This window comes from Elgaria multicarinata, chromosome 4, assembly GCF_023053635.1.
Source record: "Elgaria multicarinata webbii isolate HBS135686 ecotype San Diego chromosome 4, rElgMul1.1.pri, whole genome shotgun sequence".
NCBI lineage: Eukaryota > Metazoa > Chordata > Lepidosauria > Squamata > Anguidae > Elgaria > Elgaria multicarinata.
Window position 1 is genome coordinate 10,362,650 of NC_086174.1, and position 23,879 is coordinate 10,386,528.

The following is a 23,879-nucleotide window of genomic DNA, read 5'->3' on the forward strand; positions in this document are numbered from 1 at the left end:
TCATATGCAGAATAAACATTTTCTTGTGTTGACATTTTAAACAGCCTTGCACGGGAAGCGCTGGAACATTGCGGGACATGTGTAGAAGCCCAGATTACTGATAATAAAATACAGTAATTTATTAAAGGATATCAGGGTAGCGAAGACTGTTCCCCGTGAATAAAGAATGCAGACGAAAGCATAAAGCATGATTTATTTATTTTTGCAGTGGTTTCTGGATCGTATGGCTGATGATGACTGGTGGCCGATGCAGATTCTAATAAAATGCCCCAACCAGATTGTGAGACAGGTAAAAGAAATGAACCGCAGCACCTTCAATGTGGTTTTGTTGTGGTTCTTTGGGAGTTAATATTTCTCTGTGTTGCCAATGTTTCCTTCTACTTAATAGAATAGTAGAATAGTAGAGTTGGAAGGGGCCCATAAGGCCATCGAGTCCAACCCCCTGTTTGTTGGCTCCCAATGGTGCAAAACTCTTGGGCGCTCTCCTCTCTGTCCACAGGGAGGATGTTAAATTCATGGAGGGCAATTTAGCTTTCGAACTCAGAACATGGTAGATTGCAGTGCCCTCGGTCTCTTGAGGCAAGCCCTCCCAAAGAAGTATACAATCAAAATTAAAACAATACGACGAAACCGCATTATAATGTAATATACTTGCATGGGCATTGTACGTGAGGTTGAAAGTAACTGTTAGGATGGGACATTTAGGCAAAGGAGGGGCGTGGATGCAGTACAACTGAGGCCGTCACGTGACACTACACAGCCAGGCTGAATATGGGTGTTACCTCAGAGCATGGTGGAGATAATCTTCTGTCACAGCAGATGCTGATTGTTAGCAGTGGATAGATGAGACCAGGCGACAGAAAGGCAGTGGCCACAGCTCTTGAAAACTGGCCAGCTGTGGAATCCAGCAGAGCAGAGAAACGTGATTTGACACTGGATGAAGGAGGGGAGATTTACTACTGTTAGAGCACTATATATATTTAAAAAACAACCTCCTCAAATCCCCAGTATTCACCAACCGCCCATGCTGGTTCAGGAATGCTGGGATTTATAGAACTTTTTCTCTCTACACCCGCATAGAATTGTGCCCTTAACTGATTAATTTTAGTTGATAGGGTATGAGAATGGTTTTGTTATAATTATTGCTTCCAATTTTTAAGTAAACCCTTTATTTTTCAAATGGTGGTCTCCCTTTTCTACCTGCACTCCGTATTACAACTTTTTTAAAAAAAAAAAAAAACACAGCAGAAGAAACCGCATTAAAATTTACTCCTGCTCCGTCCCCTTTTTTATGTTGTTTTGTTTAATATCCAACCTGAAGAAGAGTTCTGAGAACTGAAAAAACTTCTCTTTTGTGACACTTGAATCAATCCTATTTGAAGGTATTACCTTATCATGGCTCTTCGATATATATATTTTCCTAATAGAGCAACATGGATGCCTGGAATTTTTGCATGTACCTAAATATATTTGCAAGCACATATTTCTTGCATTTATACGTCATACATTTAACAGTACGCTTCAAACAACTTAGACGCACCCCTGAGAAGCGAAATGTCTGCAGAAGCCCTTAGATACGTAATATCTAAATAATGGTACTTAAACCATGACTGAACTTTTGAACCAAGTAAGCTGAGAACCTTATATTTTTGAAGCCCTTTAAAACCCTATATAAAGTCAGCCCCTGGCTCTTTATTTTCCAGATGTTTCAGCGCTTGTGTATTCATGTAATCCAGCGGCTGAGGCCAGTCCACGCTCACCTTTACCTACAGCCAGGAATAGAAGACTGGTAAAATATTTGAACCTGATTTCGTATTAAAATTATTTCACCTATTGCAAAGACTTGTTTCAAAATGCTAAACTATGATTTAAAAGCATTAAACAAATATATTTCAAGCTTTTCTACCTCAAGCTAAACAATTGCCCTCCTTGGGTCGTGTTTTTGATGTTATTTATTGGCACACCTTTTTCTGATAGTTACCTTTCTTCAGTTAGGCCCTGTAACTTTGAGAAGGATTTACTTCCTGTGCAGTCTTATCTTTAGCATTATAATTCTGAAGTAAGTCCCATTGAGTATTATTATTATTATTATTATTTATTTATTTATATAGCACCATCAGTGTACATGGTGCTGTACAGAGTAAAACAGTAAATAGCAAGACCCTGCCGCATAGGCTTACAATCTAATAAAATCCTAGTAAAACAATAAGGAGGGGAAGAGAATGCAAACAGGTACAGGGTAGGGTAAGCAGGCACAGGGTAGGGTAAAACTAACAGTAGAAAGTAACAGTAGAAGTCTGCACAACATCAAGTTTTAAAAGCTTTAGGAAAAAGAAAAGTTTTTAGTTGAGCTTTAAAAGCTGCGGTTGAACTTGTAGTTCTCAAATGTTCTGGAAGAGCGTTCCAGGCGTAAGGGGCAGCAGAAGAGAATGGACGAAGCCGAGCAAGGGAAGTAGAGGCCCTTGGGCAGGCGAGAAACATGGCATCAGAGGAGCGAAGAGCACGAGCGGGGCAATAGTGTGAGATGAGAGAGGAGAGATAGGAAGGAGCAGGAGTGCAGTAGAACTTATTCCCAGGCAAATGTGCGTAGGATTGCAGTCTTAGCTGTCGGACATAGTATGCTATAAGGGTGCGTAAAAACATGGGCTCTTTGAACATCCCTTTAGATGGGTCTGAGATCGTTTTACCTCCAGCGACTTTAATATACACACTGAATGATGCAAATTGAAATGTATTTTCAGTTCGGATGACATGGATGGCCCTGTGGAAGATATTGGTAGTCGCTCATGTGTAACTCGCTTTGTGAAGACTCTGTTGTCAATTATGGAACATGGTGTTAAACCTCACAGTAAACATCTCACAGAGTACTTTGCCTTTCTTTATGAATTTGCCAAAATGGGAGAAGAGGAGGTGAGTGTAGTTCTACTTGTTTCAGTTCTGCCGCTTGTATTGGGAATAGCGCGTGTTGCCATGCTGCTCTGCTATCTGCTGTTCCAGACTGTTTTGGTTTTACCGTATTCGTTTTTTAACTCTTGTCCTTGTATTTCTGTGTTTATTGTAAAGCCACCCTGAGAGAGCAAAGCAGGAAATAAATAAGCCCTATTGCTCACGCGTTCTAATGTTCTACTGTTTCCAGAACCAGTTCTTGCTTTCACTGCAAGCAATATCAACAATGGTCCATTTCTACATGGGAACTAAAGGGCCTGAAAATGTAAGTCAGCAATAGCCTTGCATATATAGAAAAGTATATATGTTCACCTTTCATATCAAATAATAATTGAGGTTAAAATGATTGAAATAAGTTTTGATCATTGAAACCAGGGTGGATAAAAAATCAATGATTTATTTTTTGGGGGATTTTTAAAATTTAAATCGGGTTGTGTGTGTTTTTTAAAAGAAATGCTTTTTGAGGAAAAATCTATCTAAAGATAGTTTTCTATTTAAGATACATTATAGTCCAAAGGTTATTCATCATGAAATAAGGATTAGTTTTTAATTGTGTAGCATGAGGCTGTTTAAATCTTTTGGTAAATGAGTTCCATTAATCCATTCACAATGTCATACTCTTCCAGAGGTTTCTGTAAGATTATTTTTCTCCTTCCAATAAAGTACAGCAGAAAAGTTGTCCAAATATGAATGATTAATCTATTAAACTCTCAATAATTCCACCTCGCAATAATTTCATAATTATCTATCTATGATGTGTTTCTAATAGTATAACCAAATCAGTATTTTTTTATATATAACTGTAAAACTAATCTGAAAAGTTGCTATTCTAAAAATGAAACCTTCATCTGGTTGTAAAAATTAAGATTATACCAGCAAGAATGAGTCTTTGGTAACGGAGTTGTGTAAAATATAGCGAGGAAGAGTGCACTTTTTGGGGTGGGGTGAAGACACATGATTAAATCGAGTCTTTCTGAGTAGTGATTTAAATCAAATCCACCCTGAATGAAACCTTTATAAAAGATACACAAGCTGTATTTTGGGGTATGGGGGGGGGCATTCCTTTAGAGGTTTTTAAACAAGAAGTGGCAAAGCTACCAGAAGGATAAGTTACCCATCACTGCTGATTTGCCCCCTGCAGTGTTTGTCCTCAGGGTTACCAGCAAGTGTATGGGTGCACTCTCCATTTGTATGGTGAAATGGCTGAGGCCCAAGAGGTCTGGCCAGCACTCCATGTGAACTAAGTGTGCATTCCAGCACACTTGGGGGTTCCACAGCAAACAAGCAAGGATTGCTTAGCAAACACATTGGTGTGGAAAGCGTTCCCTGAGGGCAGGAAGTTTGGAAAGCATTGTGTTGAATCCAATGCTGGTCAGCTGCTAATGGAATGGATCCCTCTCCCCACACTCCCCCTAAATTTGCTCTGGACTGTTGGGGGATCCCCCACAGCAAAATTTGGGGCATGTATGAGGGACTGCGATGTGGAGGAGAGGATGGAGAAATCCTCTCGCTTGACATTGGGTCCAGTCCACTGGTTTAAATGTCCGTATTACATATTTCAGATGTGCAAGAATGTCTTAAGCTTTATATGTTCTGAACATAAGAAGAGCCCTGCTGGATCAGACCAAGGGTCCATCCAGACCAGCATTTTGTTCACACAGTGGCCAACCAAATGTCTACCAGGGACCCACAAGCACCCCTTATACCCTTGTTATTCAGTCTTGATGCAGAGTAATTTGATTGCTTGATTATTATACTTAGCGTTTATAGTTTGTACTTTCTGAATGTTCAAAGGATTTCACACAGATCTTAATAGCATATCCCTGTGTGTCAGTATTATTATCCCCATATCAGCGCGGAAAGAGTATGAGGTGTGTGTAGCTATAAAGTTAATATATTTTAGTGTGTATTAGTATTAGTATTTCTTTATTTACAGTCAACAGACCAATATAAAACAAGAAGATACACCATTATATAAAACAGTACAAAGTAGGGATAAAAAAAGAAGAGGGGGTGTTACAAAACCACTAAAGATACTAGATTGTTATTTTTTGGTTTCTGAACAGAATTGGTGTATTGGGGCCTAGCATAGTGAAAAAGGGAGGGATATATAGATAATAAAATTGCTAATCTGTGGATTTAAGCGCAATCAACATCCATAAGAGAAATCTTTCTGGAGACTTTGACGTTTAAAAGTCTGCCGTCAAAATTATGGGTTTTCCCCCGCCTGCTTGTTCTTCAGCCACAAGTTGAAGTGTTATCGGAAGAAGAAGGAGAGGAGGAGGAGGAAGAGGAAGACATCCTTTCTTTAGCAGAAGAAAAATACAGGCCTGCTGCACTTGAAAAGATGATAGCTCTCATAGCTCTTCTGGTTGAACAATCTCGCTCGGAGAGGTAAGGAGGGTGTACACACACATATACACACACACCACCCTCTGATGCAGCTGACCTTTAGAGTGACTCATGTAAGAGTAGTGCATCAGTTGATGCAATAGGCCACCATGCTTTGGGTGGATGCCCACTTCTTTCTTCTTGCAGTGAGCTGAGCTGTCCAGCAGAGGGGGGAACTGGACCAAGAGTAGTGGAGAGTCTGGCCATGTGTGAAGCCAGCAAAGTGATTTGCCTCTCTCTCCTCCGTTCCAGTTCAGTGGATGACTTACTGATGAAACACTATCTTGCTTAGGATTCGCTTCACGGGATGTGGAGGCTATTAAAGAAAAAAAAAGAAAGAAAAATGAAAAGAAGAGAGAGAAACCAGTTTATGTGTTTATTCAAAATATCTCTGTGCCACCCTTCATCACATGAGATTCCAGGGCTGGGTATTCGTTGATTGATTTGATGTGCATCCCTGCCTTTCTACCAAGGCAAAGGTGCTCACGGCAACTCAGGTGTACGATATAAATAATACATGGTTTGAAAATGTAATAAAAGCAATATTCAGCAAACCAAGATAAAAGGCAGCAATAACGTTTCACGGATAGTTTAAATTACGAAGGCGCAGTGGGCTGTGCTGCAAATTAAAATGCCCCGGCTAAAAGGATTTGTTTTAACTTCGTGACAAATACCGGGCGTCCCTCTTGAGGAGGAGCACATTGCAAGAAGCCTTCGCACGCAGCGCACTGCCAATAAGCATCGGCACGCTTGCACACTTGACCTCAACGACAGGTCTTAAGACCAGGGGAGGCTGGACTGGGAAGAGGCACTCTTTGAAGTGTTGGTGCTCCCGAGCGGTTTAGAGCTTTGAAGGGAACTACCAGCAGGTTGAATTGGGCCTGGCAACAAATAAGCAACCAGGGCTGTTCATTTAAGATTGGAGTGATGTGAACCAACCTGTTAAGATTATGGCAGCACAGCCTCTGCACCCTTACAGGGGTTTTTTTTTGGCTTTGGCTGCTGCGTATGTAGGTGGTTTGGCTGATACCACATTGTGCATCTCTGGTGCAATCTCTGGCCGTCCTGATGATAGCGCATGTTTGCACCAGTGCAGCATCAGTGGCTCTAGTAAGCCTGTTTACCCCAGGGGAGAGGCCGTAGCTCAGTGGTAGAGTATGTGTGCTGCATTCAGAAGGTCACAGGTTCAATCCCTAGCATTGCCAGCTCGGGCTTGGAAAAGACTCCTGTTTGAAACTCTGCCAGTCAGTGCTGACATAGTGAGGTAGATGGACCAGTGGTCTGATTTGGTCTATTCCAATCTTCTCTATAAATTGTATGTACTCCTCCCACCCACCCCCCATTTTTGCCTGGCGATGCCTCCTCTCGACTATTTTATTTATTTATTTATTTCATAAATAACCGCTCTCTGGGCGGTTCACAAAAATTAAAACCATAATAAAACAACCAACAGTCTAAAAAACACAAATATAAAATACAGTAGAAAAAAAGCACAACCAGGATAAAACCACGCAGCGGAAATTGATATAAGGTTAAAATACAGAATTAGAACCATAACATTTAAATTGAAGTTAAAATTAGGTGTTAAAATACTGAGAGAATAAAAAGGTCTATAGCTGGCGACGAAAGGAGTACAGTGTAGGCGCCAGGCGGACCTCTCTGGGGAGCTCATTCCACAGCCACAGCGGAGAAGAGGCAGGGCTGCTGGTCAGGAGGCCTTTCATCTGTCTGCACTCTGGACTTCAGAGTAAATAGAAGCCCGTGTGGTGTAGTGGCTAAAGTGTTGGACTAGGAGTCAGGAGATCCGGGTTCTAGCCCCCACTCGGCCCTGGAAACCCACTGGATGACTTTGGACCAGTCACAGACTCTCAGCCCAGCCTACCTCACAGGGTTGTTGTTGTGAGGATAAAATGGAAAGGAGGAGGATTATGTACGCTGCCTTGCGTTTCTTGGAGGAAAAAAGGCAGGATATAAATGAAATAAATAAAATAAATAAATCTGTCCAATGTCCATGTATGTGTTTCTGTGGCACCACTAAAAAAAGAGAGAAAAATGTTTACCTGTAGCCCCCACGCTGTCACACTCTTCCCGGCCTCCACATTTTGAACCAGTGTGTGTTTGTCATTCTGTTGCCATTTTGGGTCCTGAATTGAGGCAGGAAATACCCTCCCCGTTAATTTTGTGGGGGGCCCCACACCTATTTGCAAGGGAGATTGAGGTGTCTCCACAGCTCTTGACATAGCTTGCTAGAGCCGTCCTTCCATTTGTCTGACTTCACGTTTATACAACTTTGTTCTAACCACTCTGGGAGAATGAAACTTACAGGAAAGCATCTCTGTTTTTTGGGTGTTTTTTTTTTTTTAGTCTAGTTGATTGCTGAAATGACTTGATCCAGTTTTTGTCTGTGTTTTAGGCACTTGACTTTATCCCAAAATGACATGGCAGCGTTAACGGGAGGCAAGGTAATAGTTCTGGATATTAAACAACGGTTTTAAAACTCACGTTTCAAAAAAACGCCTGCTGTAGTAACACCTTTGAATTTATTCCAGGGTTTTCCTTTCTTGTTTCAACATATCCGTGACGGCATCAACATCAGGCAGACCTGCAATCTTATTTTCAGCCTTTGTCGGTATAATAACAGGCTTGCAGAACATGTAAGTATCAGCGGCTGTCAATTCTGACCATTCCAAGAGCTTCACTTCATGCATAGAATCTAAGTTTTTCTTTCCCTCTTACAGATTGTATCCATGCTTTTCACATCTATAGCCAAGCTGACGCCTGAGGTATGTAACGGTATACTACTACAATCTTTCAAAACGTTTGTTGATCTTTTTCAAAACTGTTACAACTACAATCTGCCCCTAATTGAATGATTCACATAGACCAGCCTTTGTTTCATAGTCCCATCTTGTGAGCCGCTGCTTTTTCCCCTCCCTTTCACAGGGGTGTACTATTGTTTCCTTTGCACTGAGGTCATTGTCCTTGCACTGGGGCCAGAAACCAGCCTGAACCTTGGTGCTGTTACACATGTACATGAACCATGTCTTGGCTGAAGTGAAGCTCTGTCATGCCAAGGCTCTTCCAGGTTGAAGGGGAGTGTGATCATTAAAAGCCCCACTCTGCAAAGTCCTAAGAGTCAAAACGTTTACAGAGTATCCAAAATGCTGCTTCACCCCCCCTCCCCTGTCCTGGGAATTGCCAGTGTGGTGTAGTGGCTAAAGTGTTGGACTGGGAGTCGGGAGACCTGGGTTCTAGTCCCCACTCAGCCAAGGAAGCTCACTGGGTGACTTTGGGCCAGTCACAGACTCTCAGCCCAGCCTACCTCACAGGGTTGTTGTTGTGAGGATAAAAATGGAGGGGAGGAGGAGTACACCACCTTGCATTCCTTGGAGGAAAAAAGGCGGGATATAAATGCAATGAATGAATGAACGACCAGCAGCCCTTTATAGTGTTACAGTGGTGTTGCTGCCTGCTGGTTTTTTTTAATATTTATTTATTTATTTAAGGATTTTTATGCCGCCATTCAGCCAAAAAAGGCTCTCATGGCGGCTTACAAAAGTATTTCTTGACAGTCCCTGCCCACAGGCTTACAATCTAAAAGACATGACACAAAAGGAAAGGGGATTGGGAGGGAGGAGGAGGAGGGGGGAAAGGAAAGCAAATTCAGGCACTACAATCTTAGTTGGAAAGTTCAGCAGTTACAGGTGACAGCAGGAGGGAGGGGGCTCTCAGCCGGAGCTGGACCCAGGCACGGTGGAGAGGTGCCTGGCTGCTGCTTCCTCCCTCATTGGTGGCCTCTGCAGAGACAGTTGGTAGCAGGAGGGAGGGGGCTCTCAGCTGGAGCTGGACCCAGGCATGATGAAGAGGTGCCTGGCTTCTGCTTCCTCCCCCACTGGTGGCCTCTGCAGAGACAGTTGGTAGCAGGAGGGAGGGGGCTCTCAGCTGGAGCTGGACCCAGGCATGATGGAGAGGTGCCTGGCTGCTGCTTCCTCCCTCACTGGTGGCCTCTGCAGAGACAGTTGGTAGCAGGAGGGAGGGGGCTCTCAGCCGGAGCTGGACCCAGGCACGGTGGAGAGGTGCCTGGCTGCTGCTTCCTCCCTCACTGTTGACCTGGTGCCAGAGGGAAATCCAGCTCTCAGTGCAGGACCATGAGCCTAGCACCCAATGTTGTGCTCTCTGTGGGTGATCATATAAGCCAGCTGTTATTTTTGCTTCGTATTTGACGAAACTGGCCAAGATCAGGTGAACGACATGAAGCTAGGCCAAGGGCTTTTTGCTTAATCACAGAGATTTAACTTCTTTCCCCTCTTTGAGCAGCAACACCACTGCTCAAAGTGGTGTTGCTGCTTGCCGCGCTGTATGTATGCTGCTTTTGTTAACTCTGTTACAAAAGGTTTTAAAATTCATTTTTGCCGTGCGGCAGGAAGAGGTGCTCAGAAGGACAACTCCAGAATACCCTTGGGGTATACGTTACACTGTTTGTTACACTCCTAAAAGGCTCTGGCATCTCCAGTTGAAAAGAACAAGGAAGGAAAGATTCTCCTCTGGAGAGCCATGGCCAGTAGAAGTAGGTGAAGCTGGGATATAAAGGAGTTTCCGAAGGCCAAGATATCTACCATATCAAGAAATGGAATCCAGGGTGTCTCAGATTACACCTCCTTCCTCCTTCCCATATAATAACTGGCTACTGTTGACTCCTGCGGGGAACTGTGCTCAGCCTCTACTGATGAGGACTGTTTGAAGGACAATGTGCCTGTGTGCACAGAAGCCTCCTTTTTCTACCATCACCTTCTGCCAAGTCTCTGTGGGTGCGCTCACCTGCTCTTTATAAATGATGGGCTGCATTTGATTGTCCTTGTGCGGTGTGTGCAGGCATAACACTGCTTGCAATCGAAGACGGACGAGTCGATGGATTCATGACCTCAGGACTTGGCTAAAGACTGCTGCAGTAGTTGCATACATCCTTCAGTAGTTCTCAAGGCGTTTTGTACTAGCTGCAGAATTTAAATCTCACAGCTGCGTAAATGCACATGCATCATTCACAGAATAAAATCAATCATGGGCTAAAAGTTGGTCTTCGAGGCCCGTCTATGCTTTCCTCGTAGGTTTTATTCACTGCTTCAACACATTTTTTTTTCTTTTACACGTTACAGGCTGCCAATCCATTTTTCAAGTTGTTGACCATGCTTATGGAGTTTGCAGGTGGACCTCCAGGAATGCCACCTTTTGCTTCTTACATTCTCCAGAGGATATGGGAGGTAAAGTATGCAGAGCTTAAACCGAGATTTAGGGTCCCTCTGCCCTTGATCTTATCTCCCCACTAAGCTATTGAGAGATAATCGCTTTCAAAGAAATGTTTCATCTGCAAACTTGGATAGCTTAATCGTTAAGCCTCTTCCACTCCTCAAGAAACTCTGAAAACTGTAGGTCTTTCCTTTGATGGATAATCCAATGTATTTGGGTAGAGCCTTCCTGTATCAAACAATAGACAGGGCGAAGGAAAGGGTTAGCTCTGTTGGTTCTCCTATCGATCTTTCTTCTCCAGGGCATTGAATTATATTTAAAAGATTTGTAGTTTTTAGCTAGTGTGTGAAAAAAGTGCCTGTGACATGAAACTAAGATGGTAGAATTCTCTCATAGGACTGTGCCCCTTCAGCCTTCATGTGGGGACTTCTTTACCTTCTCTCGGAGGGCTTTCAAGCAAATTATTTCCCATGGGGGAAGCTGAGGTGGCATAGTCTCATGAGACAACTCTGCCAACTCATCCAGTGAACAATTTGAGTCAGACTTTTTGCAACTGTCCTTATTATCCTCTGGATAAAATCCCATTAGCATATGGAAAAAAGCCTATCCGACTTTGGAGTTTACAGACACAGGGTTGGATCTTTGTTAAACTTTGGTCCCATTGAAATCAATGGGACAAGTTAGTCATGACTTGGCTTAACTCCCATTGATTTCAGCCAACTATCTGGATCCAACCCAAAATCATTAGTAAGCACAAGAATTCTCAGCACTGCCAGTAGACATCAGAGGAAGTTGAATAAGCTGGAGGTCAGATGAAGTTTATGGAATCCATCAGGCTACATACTGCATTATCATGGTTTGGGACAAGGAGAGGGCGATCAATGGCTACTAGTCCTGATTGGTAAAGTGCATCCTCCAGTATCAGAGGCAGTAAGCCCAATATACACCAGTTGTTGGGGGATATGGGTGAGAGGGTGCTGTTGCACTTGTATCCTGTCTGTGGTGGACAGCTGGCTGGCCACTGTGTGAACTGAGTGGTGGACTAGATGGACCCTTGGTCTGAACCAGCGTGTCTCTTCTTATGTTCTTAAGTAAAGCCTGATCTTTTTATCCCTTCCAAAACAATTATTAACAAGTCATTTGAAAATGTTAAGCCCATCGATCCGCACATGATTCCATATTCATACTGAGCGGAAGCAAGGAGACAGAATCCACAAAGATAGCTATGAGAAAGGAAAGAAGCGGAATGTTGTGGATCAGTGTAGGAAGAAACGTACATGTTGTGTGCATCACACCCAGGCATTATGTTATTGCTGTGAAATGCATATTGCTCGTGTCTGGAAGGTGGAACAGCTTTAACCATTTGCCATGGTGGAGTAGAGAACCTTGAGCATTATTTTGAAAAGAGAAAAAATAGATTCTTGAGACTCAGTAAACGTTAAACTCCTTTAAACCAGGTTTCCCGCTCTTATAGCTGCAAAGATATGCTTGGAAGTTTGTGGGTGATGCTTGCTAACATTTCAGAAGATAAATGGGGAGATGTTTCCAGTGGTTGGGGGCGGGGCATCAGAGTCCTGCCTACCTCCTTGCCCCTCCCCATGACTAGCAACAGCAGAATAAATTAGGAAGAACAGCGGAAAAAATGGCAAAATATTTATTTACTGCATTTCTATACAGCCCAATAGCCAAAGCTCTCTGTAGAGTTCACAAAAAAAACACAAAATATATGCTAATGTGTTTAATTTGGAAAGCCTGGGGACAGACGCACAAATTCCACGATATACCTACTCTGCACCTAATTCCATGTTCTTTCTGCACTGTTTTGGAATTGTAGATCTGGGTGTATTTGTCCTTGGCTATTTGATACTCTCAGAGTTCTTAACAGAAAAGGCACAATGGCTGCTTGGACATTTCGTTGTATGTTGAAGTGAAAATGGTTGGTTAGATGCTAAATATGAAAGGAAAATTCACCCATTTACCAAATGTGCAAGACTGCACACTGGGTGCGATACACCTGCCTGTAAAAAAGCACACAGGTAGTCTCATACAACACTGGCAATCTTTTTTGTCGTGGATGTGTTCGGAGTACATGGAATGCCACCCAGTAGTCTGGATTGTTGGTGATTAGGATGTGTTTATTTTTTGGGGTGATTTTTCCATTTTCCCCATTTGTCTAGGTGATTGAGTACAACCCTTCTCAGTGCCTGGATTGGCTAGCGGTGCAGACGCCTCGAAATAAACTTGCCCACAGTTGGGTGTTGCAGAATATGGAGAACTGGGTGGAACGCTTTCTTTTGGCACATAACTACCCTAGAGTGAGAACCTGTAAGTTGTTAAGTGGGAGAAAAATTTCCTTTTCTGATCTTCTGGACAGTTCTGTTTTAATTGACATTATAAGTACAAATGTGGGTTCTGCTGTTTTGCTGATTATGCTGTTTTTTGCGTGACCAAACACTGCAGTGGGCCAACACTGCATGGGACTATTTGGAAATCTAAGTCCAGGCATCGCAGCACTACTTCTGCAGCTGAGTTACTGTGCTATGTTGTACAGCCTGGCTGCATTTCTCTGTTCTCACCTGACCTTTGTGTGGTAATGGGAGTGTAGTTTTATGCAGGCCACGCTTTAAACAGAAAGCTCCGTTCCATTTTCTGGAGAAGAGAAGATTGAGGGGAGACATGATAGCACTTTTCAAATACTTAAAAGGTTGTCACACAGAGGAGGGCCAGGATCTCCTCTCGATCCTTCCAGAGTGCAGGACACGGAATAACGGGCTCAAGTTAAAGGAAGCCAGATTCCAGCTGGACATCAGGAAAAGCATCCTGACTGTTAGAGCAGTACGACAATGGAACCAGTTGCCTAGGGAGGTTGTGGGCTCTCCCACACTAGAGGCCTTCAAGAGGCAGCTGGACAAGCATCTGTCAGGGATGCTTTAGGGTGGATTCCTGCATTGAGCAGGGGGTTGGACTCGATGGCCTTGTAGGCCCCTTCCAACTCTGCTATTCTATGATTTTAAAAGTGCGTATGCACAACCTTAGAAAGGCTGGGTTAGTGGGCTCACCTGGTGTGTTTATCCCCTGCAGCTGCAGCCTACCTTCTGGTCTCTCTTATTCCAAGCAACTCATTCCGGCAGATGTTCCGATCCACCCGCTCGCTACACATCCCTACCCGAGACCTTCCCCTGAGTCCAGATACTACGGTTGTCCTTCACCAGGTCTATAACGTACTCCTTGGGCTGCTCTCACGAGCTAAGCTCTATGTTGATGCTGCTGTTCACGGGACTACAAAGCTGGTGCCCTACTTCAGTTTCATGACTTACTGTTTAATCTCCAAAACGGAAAAACTGATGTTTTCTACCTACTTCATGGACTTATGGAACCTTTTCCAGCCGAAGCTTTCTGAGCCCGCCATTGCCACCAACCATAACAAGCAGGCCCTGCTCTCTTTCTGGTACAACGTCTGTGTTGACTGCCCCGAAAACGTGCGCCTTATTGTGCAGAACCCCGTGGTAACCAAGAACATTGCCTTCAATTACATCCTGGCGGACCATGACGATCAGGATGTGGTGCTCTTTAACCGCGGGATGCTGCCTGCTTACTATGGCATTCTGCGGCTGTGCTGTGAGCAGTCCCCTGCATTCACCAGGCAGCTGGCTTCTCATCAAAACATCCAGTGGGCATTTAAGAATCTCACACCGCATGCCAGCCAGTACCCAGGGGTAAGTCCGTTCGTAGGGCAGGGGAGGTAGGAACATTGTAGATTTGCAGAGGTAAGCAACCTCGTGACGGAGGAGGCATTTAAAATTCTGGACTGGCTAGCAATGTTTTATGGGAGGAGGGCTGTTTAGAGGAAAAGAGGGAAGATGGTGATCAAGAACCCATCCTCGTCCGCCGTCCCAAATGGAGCACCAGCACTTCAAAGTGCATCTCTTGTCTCTGCATTGGCAAACGGAGGCTAGTTGGTGGTACTCAGAGGGATGTTTTTGGCCCCGGGGGTCTCCAGTGGTTGATACCTAATTTGAAGACCATAAAGGAATCAAAAAGCCTGTTGAGTTCTGTAATTCAGTAAAGTTCCGTCTTCAGTAAAACTCCCCCATTTTAGAACGCGCACCTTTTATTTGGTCCAGTTTGTTTTCATTTTGTAATTTTTTAAAATGGTTTTTTATTGCAGAAATGTCAATGTTTATTGTCAAATAATAGGCATTTAGAAAAGAGGCCAGGCTCAGGAACACGCCTTTTTAAGATAACCTGAACGTAATGCCTTGGGGATGTAAATCCAGAAATTCATGAAACGTTCCCTTTGTCAGAGCATTTTCCTTCCAGTGAAGCAATGATGAGGACTTGAGGATTTCTTCATTGCGTTGTTTGCTGTAATGTGATGCTTGTTCCGTTTGTTTAGGCAGTGGAGGAGCTGTTCAACCTCATGCAACTGTTTGTAGCTCAGCGGCCAGATATGAGAGAGGAAGAACTGGAAGACATTAAGCAATTTAAGAAAACCACCATAAGCTGTTATCTCCGCTGCTTAGATGGACGGTCATGCTGGACTACTTTAATAAGGTACCTCACTTCTGGAATATTAATGTAGAATAAATGTTTGCTTCCAGCAGTGCAGCCTTAGAGCTTGAGTTCAGTGGGTCTTACTCCTTAGAATTTGAAATTCCAGAAAATATTTCTGATGCTTTTCTGGGTTTAATTGTATTCTTGGAATAAGCTGCATTTGCAAAAAATAAATCTTCGTTGACAGAGGAGGGTGTCTGCTCCTGTCTGCTGCTGTCACAGAGGCACATGATTACTCCCTAAAGCAGGGGAAAGCCGTGATATTCCCATGTGCCCTTTGGGGGAAACAGACATTTGGGATATCTGACGCCCTGGCCTGGGGGCTGGGGGGAGCTGTGGTCTTATCAGCGGTCATTGCACCAATTCTTACCCTCCTGTTTCCCCTATTTGTATGGTCTCGCAATCAAACACACCACACTCTCAAGAAAGGGCCAAAGAGTTGTTGGGTTTCTTTTGAGGAGGGAGAAGAGTTAGAAAACTTCAAATGTAAAAGCGTGAAGCTGCAATAGAGCAAATTGGAGTGAATGTTAAGCCCAGAGAGCTTTGGCTATTGGGAGAGAGTCGAAATGGAATGGAATGAAGGCAGGGTGATGTGAGGATAACAATGGGAGAAGAAGGAGGGTTTGCTAGGGCAGAAATGGAAGGAAATAATAATTAAATTCTCTCTTGTAAATGTCAGGTCTTTAGATGTCTGTCTTTAAATTAGCATTCCTGTTGTGGAAAAATCAGCACCTTCTCTGCTTTCAAATGCCTGCCTTGAGCAGGGGGTTGGACCCCTTCCAACTCTGCTATTCTATGATTCTATGCAGTATTATTATTATTTTGAGGAATGCAATTTTTTTATTCTAGCTCATTCATTAGTTGCGTGAGTGCTGTGTGGAATACAGTTGTGCAATAGTTGAAAATACCTATGGTACAGTTCCTGTGGCAACTCCCCGTGGGTATTCTTTTACCCACAGGCACACACACACACGGGGGTGGCACAATTGGTGAACATCTCTCTCCCCCATCACAGTAGTTCTTGCCCGTGTTGTGAGTCTTTGCACCTACAGTGCTGGCTCTTCCCACTGGAGTACACATCTCCCCTTGATTGTTTTGTTAGGTGACAAACCTAAGTTTGGTTATTTTTCCTCCCTCAACTGCACCCGGCATTGAACCCTGGAGAGATCACACTGAAATGTGCCATGTATACATATTTATGACAGAATTTGACGTTTGAACATTCATCTCCCACAACAATAGAGACATTTTCCAATAGAGGAGGAGAAGTGTACAATTATTATCACGCAAAACCTAGCATAATGAAATTTGATGACCATGTTCAGGCACACTGACTGGGTTCGGACAACACGATAACCAACAGTGGATTAAATAGTCAACGGTGGGTTAATGTGTCGTCTGTCAGGATTTTTTCACACCACTTTTGGTTATTCAGCCAAAAGAACCTACACAAATAACTAACGCTGCGCAGAGTTGATTATTTGAACAATTGTTGGTTATCTGTGTTGGGCACCGTCTGTTTCATCGCACACAGTTGGTTATTTTTGGTGAGTACAGAGTCCCCTGACAAGAGCAACAGCTGCCACTCTAGTCCATCCAGCAGAACTCGCAATGGCTGATGGGATATCAGCAGGAGGACTGAGGGGTGGGAGGAGAGAGGGCCAATCAAACACACCGTTGACAGTCAGCTCAACGCTGGCCTTAATCCACACCACGGTTGATTATAATCATGTTGTGTGGAGAGCGCCCCCCTCTATAATCAACCGTGGAGTTGACTATTAACCCAGCATTGACTATTGTGTGGTCCGAACGCAGCCACTGCCACTTTTCAGCTCCAACTGACTTTCAACATTGCTTGGGAAGGGGAAAAGAAACGTGGAAATATATTGTAGTTTGATACCTGTGATTTGAAGATTGAGGAATTGGAATGACGTGCACCTTGAGGACACATTTCTGCCTTAAGGTTATTTTTATGTTTTTTACCTTCCCCTCCCTACCAGTGCCTTCCGAATATTATTAGAAACTGATGAGGACCGACTTCTTGTTGTGTTTAACAGAGGCTTAATCCTGATGACTGAGGTAAGAATATTATTCTTTCTACCCCCCTTTTTTCCCCTTTAGTTCCAGGAGAATATTATAGAATAAAGTAAGCGTAAGTAATGCGCTATATTTTTATTTTTATTTATTCTTTGGCAGTCCTTCAACACTTTGCACATGATGTACCACGAAGCCACTGCTTGCCACGTAACTGGAGACCTAGTGGAGCTTCTGTCCATATTCCTTTCTGTTCTCAAATCCACCCGGCCATACCTGCAAAGAAAAGGTTTCGATTTTATTTCTCTTCGAAGAACAAAAAACATTTAGATTTTTCTATTTCAAAATAATAATAAAAAACCAAGAGATAATGCCACTATAAACGAACAATTTATAAGCGTTAAATGGCAAACTGTGTTAACCTGGTGGTCTGTTGTATTTGCAGATGTGAAACAAGCGTTGATCCAGTGGCAGGAGCGGATAGAATTTGCCCATAAACTTTTAACTTTGCTAAATTCGTACAGTCCTCCGGAGCTTAGAAACGCTTGTATAGGTAAGGCATGCTCAAATTAGCGCCGACCGAGGTTGCTGCCGCACAATAGTTTCAAGAAAGCTTTCTGTTTATCTATCTGTTTCTAATGTTCCGTGTCCATGTGCAAACATGGGAACATGTTCTAGGGTAGAAGAAGGAATTTGGCAGAGACTCATCTGCCATAGAAAAATAGCAGTGGGTGATAATAAGACCACCAACTTTCTCTGAGCTTAAATTCATCCTTCTCTTCCTCTTCAGTCACTTCAGGGACAAATAGGCTCAGTCTCCATCTCCTGAAATAATTTGGGGCATGGGGGCGGGGGGGGGGGGAGTGTGGGGAGAGAAAGACTGGGATTGGAGAAAACGTTGACGTTTTTCCAAACATAAATCCTATGCCACCATCTGAAGAACATTGCACAGAATACCCCTGACAATGACTGTGTGGTCCAAGCTAGCATAAACATTTCAACTGGGATCTAAAGGCACTCATGGGTTTTCTTCAGCCCTCTACTTCTCACCTCAGCAGGCCACTCAGAGAAAATTGGGGAGGGCTTCCTCCTGAACAGCCTCTGACTCAGTACAAGAAGCTGCAGTCTGAAGGCCAAATTACGAAAGTTCCTGTTCTTGCAGCCTATTGACAGATGCCATGGGAGTCCAAAAAAGGCACGGAATGCTGCATTGTACATTGATGGTGCTATATAAATAAATAATAATAATAATAATTGGGGACAGAATTTAGCTTGGAATCATAGAATAGTAGAATTGGAAGGGGCCTCTAAGGCCATCAAGTCCCACCCCCTGCTCAATGCAGGAATCCACCTTAAAGCATCCCTGACAGATGGTTGCCCAGCTTCTTGAGAATCCCAGTCCGTAGCCCTTAGGACTTCAAAAATTACGTTTGCAAGTTGTAGCAGGCATCGCCCACTCACTTTCCTAGACAGGGGTGGCTGACTAACACTACACAGTGGTCAGGGGTAGGACTTCAGTGCCCTACCTGCCTCCTTGCCCCTCCCCCAGGGCTAACGAAACTACAATAAATTATTCAAAGTAGCAAATATTGCAGGATAAATCAAGTAAGATGGGAGAAATGATAACAGATCTGCTCAATTTGCAAGCGTTATCACAGGGTACAGAACTTCCCCCCCCCCCCCAAGCGCGCGCACCGCTCAGCCCTGCCTCTGGAAAATAGAATACAACCCCAGTGTTTCCTTTGCAGATGTCCTCAAGGAGCTGGTGCTCTTAAGCCCTCATGATTTCCTGCACACTCTGGTTCCATTTCTACAGCACAACCATTGCACGTACCACCACAGCAACATCCCAAGTACGTATTTCCAGTTGACGAAGCCCCTGTGTACAGGGGCTTCGTACAGACCCGAGCACTATGTAGAATATAATAAGGCAGATTTGAGATTTACGTTGAGAAAAAAGACAGCCTGGAGCAGCGGGTAGGAGGGTGGGCTCTCTCAAGGCATCTAGGCAATTTAAGTAATTTCTGGTATGGTTAAATTTCAGGGGAGAGTATGGTTAAAAAATAAAAGTATTTGACAGCTTAAGACCAAAGTAGGGATAGTGAAATAAGCAGAAACCGGATAGGATTCTTTGTGTGGGAAGAAATGATGGTGGGTTAGTGTCGTAGTCCATGTGCTTGCTGTCACCAGAGATGAAATGCGGCCATCAACATGATTATCAAGCATCAGGCAAATGATAAGAGGTGGGGGTGACAAACCTGCAAAATAATGTTGGGAGTTATTACCATTATTGATACACTTGTATTGGGATTGAGGTTTGAAGGTAATGATGGGGAGATTTGAAGCATGGTTTTAAAAGGGTAGGGGAGGCAACACTATGAAAAGACGGTGGGGAAGAGTGGGCAGCCAGAATGTCCATCTCAAGAGGACATGGATCACACAGATTTCAGAAGCAGTTGCCCTAACGTCAGATAGTTTTGCAGGCTTGAATGTCTCAGGATGAAACTTGATGTTTGGCTGTAAAGAAGGGATTCCCTATGCCGTGTTTGCCTCTGACCTGCAAAGTGGCCCGTGGAGAAGGCATTTGCCAGGATGAAGCAACGGGTGGGAGAGTGGAGGGAGTGCTTAACACTTCGCCTGCCTGCCACTTTCCCTTCAACCTGGCTTTGAGACCACACTTGCCTGTCAAGTAGGGGCCATGCGGCTGGTGGAGAGTGGTTGCAGAGGAAAAGCAGCCTTGAAGGGAAAAGGTTAAGTGTGTCCCTCCAAAAATGCCACTTCTCAATTTGGTAGAAGGAGCCATCCAGCAATGGGCTAACTCTCCCTCCCCCCCCCCCCCTCGGAAAGACAGGGATCACATGGCACATCTTTGCCTTATGCTTGGAGAACTCAGGCTTCCCCCATATTATGTGTTTTTTTCTGAACGTCTACCCTATTTCTTCGATTCTAAGATGCACTTTTTCCCCCATATAAACATCTCTAAAAACGGGGTGCGTCTTAGAATCGCGGGTGTGTCTTAGGGTTTTGTGTTTTTTTTTCTGTTGGTGGTACTGAAATTAGTGTGAGTCTTACAATCGAAGAAATGCAGTAGTTCTAGCCTTAGGTTACAATACTTTGACAGAAAAGAGCTAAAACGTTAGACAGGGTCGAACCTGTAAAGAAAATATTGAAAGCGATGATAATATGAAAAGCGACCTCTCATTGGTCTTTGGGCATAGTATTTTTTTTCCTCCTGACTTTAATTGAACTATCAATACATATCACTTCACTGTGGCAAAACACCAGTTACGTTGGTTATTATTGTTAGGGCATCAGCAGTGCCAGCACTTTGATTTCGCCATTAAACACACAGTTGCTTCTTTTAAGTACCGAATTGGGGTGCATTTGGTAAGTGCCTGTTTTCTCGTCTCTGTTGCAGTGTCTCTTGGCCCTTACTTCCCATGCCGTGAAAATCTGAAATTGATAGGAGGCAAAAGTAACATCCGCCCACCTCGCCCTGAGCTTAACATGTGCCTCTTGCCTACAATGGTCGAAGCCAACAAGGTACATCTGTCAGGAAGAGGCTGGAGTGGGTGGGGGACTCCTCGATCTTCTCTTCAGGATAGTTGTTGGGAGTGGGTGACACTCCAGAAGAATTGTACCTTGACTGTGGGAGAAGAGAGCTGTGCTGTTTAATATATTTGGGTGCTCGGCTCGCCATTGACGCTTAGAACCCAACTAAATGTGACGTATGTGGGCTTATAAGAGAGAATCCGCTTCAAATGAGACCCTGTTGGGAGCAGAGAGGGGAGGATGAATCCCGTCCTTTTCTTCTCTGCTCCCAATCTTTCTCTCCTCTGCCCCTTCTCGCATGCTGGGTTTCGGACATGTTCAAGGCTTAAATGGGGACGGGGGATCGGGAGCGGAGAGGCAGTGAGCAGGGAAACAATGCCCACGAAAAGACGCGCACTGGTCACTTTCCACGTCTCTTAAATCTTCAGGGCAAAGATGAAGTTTACGACCGTATGCTGCTAGATTATTTTTTTTCGTATCATCAGTTCATCCATCTCCTGTGCCGAGTTGCCATCAACTGTGAGAAGTTCACAGAAACCTTAGTGAAGATGAGTAAGTACAGAGATGAAGCTTGCCTAAAGGATCCTTACACCCCAGAAGGCCTTTGGGAATATTTCCTTTGGGAACTATTTAAAAAGAGTCCGCTACATAGTAACTACAATGCAGAGTGCATTTATTTCGCTTTGAAGCCAATCTTAATGCGTTGCTGATTCTGATGTTGGTTCTTTTAACTGTGGTGCAAAGCTCCTGTCTTCACAGCTCAGGCCAGGGGGACTTGAACATCTTTCAGCCCAAGGGCCGGATTCAGTTTTGGAGAAGCTCCCAGGGGGGCTCATTTCAGTTGTAGGTGGGGCTGAAGGCTAAGGAAGTGGGCCCGGATGCCACAACCGCCAGCCTGGTTTTAGCTTACAGCGCTTACTGCCAGTGACTAAGCCTTAGGAGGGGCAGTTTAACCCCAGGGCTGAGGTTTGGCACCCCTGACCTGGCTCTTCAGACCTAACAAGCAGTAGCGCAGCTGGACCTGGACCTTGGGGACAAAGTCCAGGGGGGCCTCCAAATGACCGCATAGGGAGCGGCAGGCGATCAGGCCAGCAGATGCAAAGCACCATTTTATTCCTGTAGTCGTGATGCTGCTGTGACTCAAGTGAGTTTAACATGCAAAACTGCACATGCTCGGGAGTTATTTTCCCTTTAAATCAGCCCCTCCAATGATGCACAAACGGCACTTTGGAGGGGCTGCCACTCACTCACTAACCCACCTTCCTCTTTTTTCTTTTCTTTTTTGGCCCCAGAAATTTGCGCAATTCGGAGCAGTTACTGCAAGAGAGGAGAGCCTAGATCATTGGTTCCCAAAGTGGGCGGTACTGTCCCCTTGGGGGTGGTGGGATTGATAGGGGGGCGTTAAGAGGCAAGGGGGCGGCAGGGGGGCTCTCGAGGTGGTCTTTTCCAAGAAGCACCTCTCCAGAAGGTCTTAAAACCCAGGGACATTTTTATGGGAGAAGGTAGGTTGGTCCCAAGCCATATAGGGGAAAGATCCACACATGTATTAATACCATTTAAGAAGAGTCCTTTTAACGGTGAATTGAAAAGTTTCAAAAGCACCAAAATGCAAATGAAGAGACATACCCGGCTTGGTGTGCCCTGCCACGCTGGCTGCAAAACAGAGGCGTTTGCTCTCTTTTCCCTCCCTCCCTCGGCAAGCCTGCGGCAGGTGCTTCGGATTTTGAATAAATATTCAATTAATTGTTACTGTTTTGAATTTTATTGTTATTACCTTCCTTAGTGGGTCATTGAAAACCGCTATTCTGAATAATGATTTTTATAGTGTAGGGTAGGGGGCACTGGGCATGAGTTTTTGGAACCAAGGGGGCGGTTACCTGAAACAGTTTGGGAACCACTGGCCTAGATCTTCTTGAGTAGCAGGAGACTCAGAGAAGTGTTGAATTGTAGCAGGACACATTTTCTGCTGGTCTTTTAGAGGAGCAGAAGTATGCACTTACAGCTATCCTCTATGCCTTGTCTTGTCCAAGCCCTTGTATGTTTCAGCTGTCAAAGGGAATGAAGTGAAGTGGGAAACATACAAGGGCATTGACAAGAGGAGATTGCATGTAGGCATTCCTGACAATGACAGACCAGGAAAAGAGGGGAAAGTTCAGGAGAAGCAGGTGCAGCAAAGTGTGGGGAACGGGACAGTATTGCCCACTTAGCAAGGCGATCCTCTGGGCTGACCTGAAACTTGTCAGTGTCCTGCTTCCGTTCAGCACTTCCCTGAGTCTCCAACTACTCGAGAAAGGGAAGATCTAAGCATACCTGTGCACCTCCGAAAGACCGACAAAGAATGTATAATAAAAAAAATTAAAGCCCCACTCGTGCAAATTTCTGGGGACAATATATTATGGCTCCATTGGTGCACATTTCAGGGGCTGAAAAAAACCAATAACACAGGAAACAAAAAGGGTTAGGGTTAGCAGGAAGGGAGACGGGACAGGCAGACAAGACAGCTTCTACCACAAAGGACACTGAGATCCCAGCTAGGGGACCGAGGGGGAAGGAGGGGGAGAACAACCCATGGTGAGCTAAGTGGTCTGTTGGTGAGCATAGCTTATTCGCAGGGTGGGTTGTCATGTCATGCAAACCTGCCCGCCGTGTGCTTCACAACTGAGTTAATACACATGTCTGTCTAAATTGGGGGCCCTATAAGACCATTAAGTCCAGGATCTAAAATCACCCAGCTGCACCCCTGTTTAAAAAAAAAAAGAATTTGTTTTAAAGCCCACTGATGGCAAACAAATGTTTCAGTTCTCAACAGATACTAGTGGTGGAACGCCGCGTGCAAGAAGTTCCACTAGCAGCTTTCACTTAATTATTTTTTTTAAAAAAAAAATGCAGCCTGGAGAACCAAACTCGTTTTCAGCTGACCTGATTTATAGTAGCAAATAGAATTGTTCCTGCGTTCACATCTGTCTTCTCAGCACATGCTTACTTGAGTGAATGCAGTGGACGTCCTTTACTTGTAACTTGTAAGCGTAGTGAGCCTTGCTTCCGAGTAAACAGGCCTAGGATTGCACTGTCAGTTAAGTGATTGTACCCAACCTAAGTCACTTGGGCTGCAGCTACAGACGTGGGTTTCTTTCCTTTCCTTTCATGGTAGTTACGTA

General features: G+C 44.2%; 1 protein-coding gene across 3 annotated transcripts in view; it reads left to right on the forward strand.

The window, feature by feature from the left end:
- USP34 (ubiquitin specific peptidase 34) overlaps window positions 1–23,879 on the forward strand; it is a 143,069-nt gene that overhangs the window by 109,210 nt on the left and 9,980 nt on the right. For all 3 annotated transcript variants that reach the window (XM_063123786.1, XM_063123787.1, XM_063123788.1), the window contains exons 58-75: window positions 209–289; window positions 1,704–1,789; window positions 2,742–2,910; window positions 3,137–3,211; window positions 5,189–5,340; window positions 7,751–7,799; window positions 7,887–7,991; window positions 8,076–8,120; window positions 10,491–10,595; window positions 12,759–12,906; window positions 13,663–14,297; window positions 14,978–15,135; window positions 17,136–17,214; window positions 17,332–17,458; window positions 17,615–17,722; window positions 18,918–19,022; window positions 20,588–20,712; window positions 21,150–21,273. In XM_063123786.1, coding sequence (XP_062979856.1) covers window positions 209–289; window positions 1,704–1,789; window positions 2,742–2,910; window positions 3,137–3,211; window positions 5,189–5,340; window positions 7,751–7,799; window positions 7,887–7,991; window positions 8,076–8,120; window positions 10,491–10,595; window positions 12,759–12,906; window positions 13,663–14,297; window positions 14,978–15,135; window positions 17,136–17,214; window positions 17,332–17,458; window positions 17,615–17,722; window positions 18,918–19,022; window positions 20,588–20,712; window positions 21,150–21,273 — 2,476 coding nt within the window. The remainder of the gene's footprint in view (window positions 1–208; window positions 290–1,703; window positions 1,790–2,741; window positions 2,911–3,136; window positions 3,212–5,188; window positions 5,341–7,750; window positions 7,800–7,886; window positions 7,992–8,075; window positions 8,121–10,490; window positions 10,596–12,758; window positions 12,907–13,662; window positions 14,298–14,977; window positions 15,136–17,135; window positions 17,215–17,331; window positions 17,459–17,614; window positions 17,723–18,917; window positions 19,023–20,587; window positions 20,713–21,149; window positions 21,274–23,879) is intronic.